At 34.9% G+C, this 6168-nt stretch overlaps 1 protein-coding gene across 1 annotated transcript; it reads right to left on the bottom strand.

Moving 5' to 3' along the window:
* Window positions 1-424: 424 nt before the first annotated feature.
* LOC145773733 (beta-1,3-galactosyltransferase 5-like) lies at window positions 425-3650 on the bottom strand. The gene is made up of 3 exons (XM_082584868.1): window positions 3642-3650; window positions 2365-2593; window positions 425-1007 (listed from the first exon to the last, which is right to left on the bottom strand). Exons 2-3 carry the CDS (start codon window positions 2574-2576, stop codon window positions 425-427), a joined length of 795 nt encoding a protein of 264 aa, XP_082440994.1. The 5' UTR covers window positions 2577-2593; window positions 3642-3650.
* Window positions 3651-6168: the final 2518 nt, after the last annotated feature.

The following is a 6168-nucleotide window of genomic DNA, read 5'->3' on the forward strand; positions in this document are numbered from 1 at the left end:
AAGCTGAGTAACAAGTGGCTGTAGGTAACGCAAAACTATTGTAAGTGAACTAACGATAATAGTTCAACAAACATAAACAAAGATAAACAAAGCTTCAAATCAAACATTCAGATATTAGGAAGTTTGAAGAGAAAAATGTAGCCTATCAACTATTTAGTCTAAAAGAGCTGTTGGTCTGAGTGATACCATTTTTTCACAAATGTAATGTCCAACGATTTTTCAAAATGATTTTTTGTGATAGTTCAACAAAGCAAACAAATGCCTGTCGACGGCGTGTAGGCATATTGTTTGTGCTTTGTCCAAAGAACATCGCACAATTAAAAGTAGTGTAAGATGAGAAACAGAGACGACATCATTCGACATCTGAGGACTTAAAGTAAGAAACTGTGTCAACTGAGCCAGAAGTTCGGTTTTGCATAAAGAACTACCTGAAGCAATTGCAGAAATTTTTTTTAGACATAAACGTTTCAAATATAGAAGCCCATTCATTTTCCATAAAACGTCTTGTAGAATGTTGTGGCTTTCCATCGTAGCCATTAAAATGAGAACCTGGAAGTTTTTCACTAAGCACAACCATCGCATCGGGCATTCCCAATTTTCGTCTCAAGGTGCCTGTAACCCAAATGTCATCTAAGGGTAGCGACTTTTCAAACCGAGAAATTTCAAAAAGTTGTTTGATGACATTTACAGATGTGGTGTACAATCCTCCGTGGCAAAATGGTGGAAACTGGGTCCACTTATACTCGTCTTTAGTTAAAATCGTTTTTTCGAATTTCCCTGATGCTTCTTTTCTCACTGGATAAGCTTTATCACTTTTGATGTAGCCACAAATAATTGGAAATTCTGGCCAATTCATTTCCTCCTGTTGTCTTAGATGTCTTTCAACACTTTCTTGTAAGTATGAGACGTTGACGAGAAAGTCGTCATCAACCGAAGAATAGAAACTGCTTTCAGGAAGATTGTAGCTGGCCCACTGCATCCCGGCTAATGTCTTGCTTCCAATATTTCTGCAAAAACAAGTTTCGAACAACTTTAAAATCGAAAAATTGGATGAAATATCACAATACAGTATAACGAATAACAACCATCTAGCCAGTGGTAAAATAGTGTAATAAATGGTTTAAGTGCGATGCAAGTTGATACTTGTCAAATAACAAGCAATCTGTGCGGTCACCTCGCAACAAGTATAAGAGGTCATCGGACCACTCCGCACGCGACAACTCAGCAAGTGCTTCAACTCAGCAAGTTCATTTCAGCACCTGCCAAGTCAGCAAATGAGATTGACGTGCTCACGTTGGAGTTGCTTGGTCATCGCTTGTTAACCTCATTTTGCTTACTTGTGACATTCTAAGTTTCGGCATGCTCATTGCTCAGGTGTTACTTGCTCAGTTTCTTCATTTATCAACTTCGGCCACTTGCTCAATATTGCTAGCTCAGTTGTCACTTGCTCAATGCTCAGCTATCGATTTCTCACTTGACAACTGCTGACTTGTCGGATACTCGTATAAAGCACTTTTTTGGCACTGAAAACTATCAAAAACCTACGAAATAAATGCCTTTTCAACCAAATTTATTTTCTATGATGTGCTTTTGTTACGTTTGGGGTTTCGCCTGTTGGCTGACAACTGAAGCCTCCGCTAAAGAACTATTTAAGTCCAAAATCAGACTTTTTAGAAAAGCAAGTTAATTTTTTTTTTAATTTGTTAAATATTTGATATCGGAGCAAGCACCTGTGTGTGTTATTGTGGAGTTTAATCGTTTTTTAAATTAATTTTTACATAGAGTCAGGCATTGACCACCATACAGCATATTTTTCTTGATAAATCAGTTTCCACAAATGTGACTTAAGTAGTTTTTAAACTCAGATCTTCAATTGTTTGTTTGGCTCTACCTCCAATTACAAATAAATTAACCCTCATTGGCAATTGTAGGTAGTCCATGGTGGTTGATCTTTTCAAACCCTGAAAACAGGCCACTTGCTTTGGTGTAATAATAATTTAAATCAAAACACAAGCACGAGTCAAATGACCCCTTTAGTGGTTGTTTTGTCAATTACAATCAGTGTGAGTACAATCAGTTGTTTCTGCCGATAGAACATTGATTGACATCTTTTTACATAAATTTCCAGCAATAAAACAAAAAGTTACTTTCACAAAATAAAACGTTTCATCCAACTAAAGTTTTACTATAAAAAATTATGAGGGTCAATTGTAGCGTTCTCCGATTATTTTTGTTTATTTTCTATAACATGTAAACCTACATTTGTGTTACTTTGTTTTCTTAACATTTTTTTAGTTTCTATTCTAGGTTTTCCAATAATCAAACAAAACAAAAGAAAAAAAATATTATAAAACATCAACTGACCTGTAATCATCAGGGCCATCGTACTGCAATATATCACCGTAACGTTTGTGTTCTTCAATTATAAGATTTTGAATATATTGATCAGATGGCTTTCCAACAACAAACACAGTGTTTAACACTGCACCATCCATGAGTCCTATGCGTGCCCAAGTCCGGCGAAGTAATTCCCTTTTGTCGCCATTTAAAGCAGCACTCTTGACAAAAGACACCATTACCCATTTGACCACACCTGGATAAAATCAACAGCGGTAGGGTATAGGCAGAAAGTGTTCATGAAAAGGGTGAAAAAAATTGCACGAGGATATTGAAAACTATGATAACCTATTTATACACTACAGAAACAAAAGTAGGCCTATGGTAGATCACACAATGTAAGCCTGCCATTGTTACTAACCGTCAGTGCTACAAGATTGTCAAGTAAGCTTCACCAATATTACGTTTTTGGGTTAAAAAATTCGTAAATTTGTTGGTTTCATGGGCAATGTAATGCACCAGAATATGAATGCAATTTACAGTCCATAATAAGTACTGGTGATATTTGCTCGTTTTTTTCTGTAAAGTGCTAAAGTGCGAAAACATTTTTTATTGGAGTTACTGTAGGTTCAAATTGAGTCTCATATTCGTAGCAAAAGTGTAGCCTATTTATAAATTTGAGTGGTTTACTTTTGCTCTTCTGCAACAAAAATTAGGTCAAAAATGAAAGTTTCTGCAATCACGTGCATATCTTGCACTTATGTTAACTGGCATAAAAAATAACAACTTTTAATCTATTATGGTTTTGGCATCGTTAGTTTGAGCATGCATCTTCATTGGCTCGCAAAGAAATCTTCAAATGGCCAGATACAAAATAAAATTGAACCTCAATGGACTGCAATATTTCAATAGGTCTAAAGTTTGATTTATTTTTCTGAATGCTTTTTTAGCCTTTACCCCTTACTTGCATCTATGATCAGCAGCATAGTGAAAGATCTAATTTAATAAAATTTAACTCAAGCTTACATATAAAAGACGCTGACAGTTATCCAATGTCAGCAAAATGGGCAAAATATTTACATTTAAAACTGCACAAAAACTTCAAGAAATTAAATGTTTTGGAAATAAATGTTTGTAAGGTAAAAGTGCCCCTGTTTTGAGCGATTTATGATTAAAACGTTGCAATCGAGATTTTTTACTGCGAAAGAAAATAATTATGCCAAAACAAAGTGTTGCGACAAACTTTTTTTTAGAGTTTTTGCAAACGTGATAAGAATGTTTACTGTGAACATATTGTTTCTTACCTTTTAATTTCGTGCATTCATTTTCGCAAACCTTGTTTACGTCATACTTCGGTTGAAGTAAAAACGTTTGATTTTTTCTGAACAGTCTTGATATTTTGACTGTTTGTGGAAGTTTGTGCTGAAACGTAACATTTGACGAAAAATTATGAGTTAAATTTCTTTTTGTCATTACGATTTCTTGAATTCCAAGCCTGAAAATTCATATTTTGTCTTAACGTTGAGCTACTGTATAGGCTGTATAAGACGTATTTAAACTTAAAAACAGCAATGTAGGCTAAGGCTAACAGTATTGAAAACGTTGTGACTTTTTATGTTTCTAATTGTTTTACTGAAATTTAATAAAATGTACAAAACAGTACAACAATACAATAACAACTTACAGGAAACATTGGGTTATATTTTACCAAAGGATATAAAAATCACAACAATAATGTAGGCCTAATAACGCCTTCAGAAATAAACTTTACAGTAGGCTATTAACTTTAGAACCACTTTGTTTACAAAAACAAGGCGGCTCACATTCCAGATTCCGAGGTGGACTAACTATCATCTTTTTGTGCCTTGATTCTCTTTTTCCCTTTATTCTTCTCTCATACTTTTCCAATAACTTGTTGTGTTGTTAATTATCTTCTGGCTTTTAAAATTTTTCAATTTTGATTGTTTTGCCTGTCCTTGATCTCATTTCAATCTCAGTGTTTAGTATTATTCCACTGACTGCATAAATTATTGTTTCTTTGGCAATAGATCAATTAATGGATTTCCCATCTCTCTCTCTCGTTTTTGATAAATGCAGCGTAATCCAAATATTTAATGTAGTTAACACATAAAGTTTGTTTATAGTATAGAGTATGGAATTATTTTTTTATATCGATCAAATCGAAACTTCTATAAGGTACAGTAAGCTTACGTAACGTGAACTTTTAGTTTGACAGAATTGAAAAAATGAAATAATTTTTACCTCACCACATATCTGAAGTTGACTTGTTTTGTGAGCATACTTTTATCATCAGTTTAAGGTTTGTGAAACTGTGTTGTTAGAAGGTTCGTGATACACTCCTTTTCCAACATAAACTATATTAGTATTTATGTAGCCTACAACTGTGTCACTCTTTCAATTCAGTGTGTTAAAAATGCGATGCTCAATCACTAGACTATTTCAGAATCACGTCTTTCTTGCTGATATTATGCGTCAGTTTGTAAAACTGTTAAGTGTACTCAGTTGTGCTTCTACTTGGCTGCGCTGACACTGCTTGCTTTGTAAAGTACTGAGAAGCAATATATGGGTGTAGCCTACACTGTACACGATCACAGCCCTGTACAAAAACACATGTTATTATTATTCTCATGGTTGCTATGGTTACATCATCGATTAGTTAAAGTTACTTACCTTGGTTTGTTGCTTTTTACAAGCTTGTAAATCATCGTGGTTGCAAATAAATTGGTAAATAAAAAGAATAGGACTTTTGATTTACTCATCTCAATGGTGAATAAACAAAATCGTTTACTCTGAAAATCAACAGGGGTCTATCTTTTTACCATTTAAGGATATTGATATCCGTCCATATTACCGTTTGCTGCTCCCAATGGCCACAAGATAGAACGGAATCAGGAGGGAGGGTCATATAACGTTATTAATTTAAATATTGCACAGCTTTCTATTATGAGAACCTCTATTTGAAAATATGCCTTTATTTGAAAGGGATAACTTCCATAAACTTCAGCGATAAGAATCAACACTCCCAATAAGCTTATAACGATATTGTCACCAACTGTGAAAATATGTTTACAAGTAAAATCTTTGTTAAACACATTGCTACAAATAATTTGCAGTTTGTATACAGTATAAGCCAATTGAATAATTATTTGCAGTGATTGTGGTCGTGCCCAATAAGATATAATAAAAAATATGATATTGTTCTGACGGCTCGATTGCTTCTTGATTTGTAATTGTGCTAACGTTTCAGCTTGAGTTGTTCTTGTTTGTTATCCGTGATGTAGTAATTATGTTATGGTTTATTTATTGTTGCTCTACAACAGTTAAGGTCTTTTAGTGGCAGGGCTCATTTTTTAAAATTTTTGTATCAGGTTCACGATGTCATCACAGCATTACCCGACTTAATCTCACTCCATTATGTTAGAAAGAACACAATCAAAACCATTTTCAAAGTCTTCGGTTTGACTCGACCTGGAATCGATCTCAGATATACCAGCACTAAAGCCAAATGCAAAACCACCAGTCACTGAGCTGGTTCTCCGAGACATGGCCTGCAGTGCATACTGACTCAAGCGTTTTGCTCTTCATTGTCGCTTCTGCCGCTTCTGCCGGAAGCTGTTGTGTTTGGAGAGACCACCTACCTTTTTGTGCTGCATTCAGTATTGGTAAAACAAGCGAGAGGATGTCATGAGTCACGACGCCTTCACGAGATCTGTGTGTACTTTAAATTTGATATCATACCATCATACTTACCACCGCCAGCCTGGCAAAAGTTCAAACCTGCGCTACCAGAGTGCTCATACATATCAGATA

This window comes from Aplidium turbinatum, chromosome 7, assembly GCF_918807975.1.
Source record: "Aplidium turbinatum chromosome 7, kaAplTurb1.1, whole genome shotgun sequence".
NCBI lineage: Eukaryota > Metazoa > Chordata > Ascidiacea > Aplousobranchia > Polyclinidae > Aplidium > Aplidium turbinatum.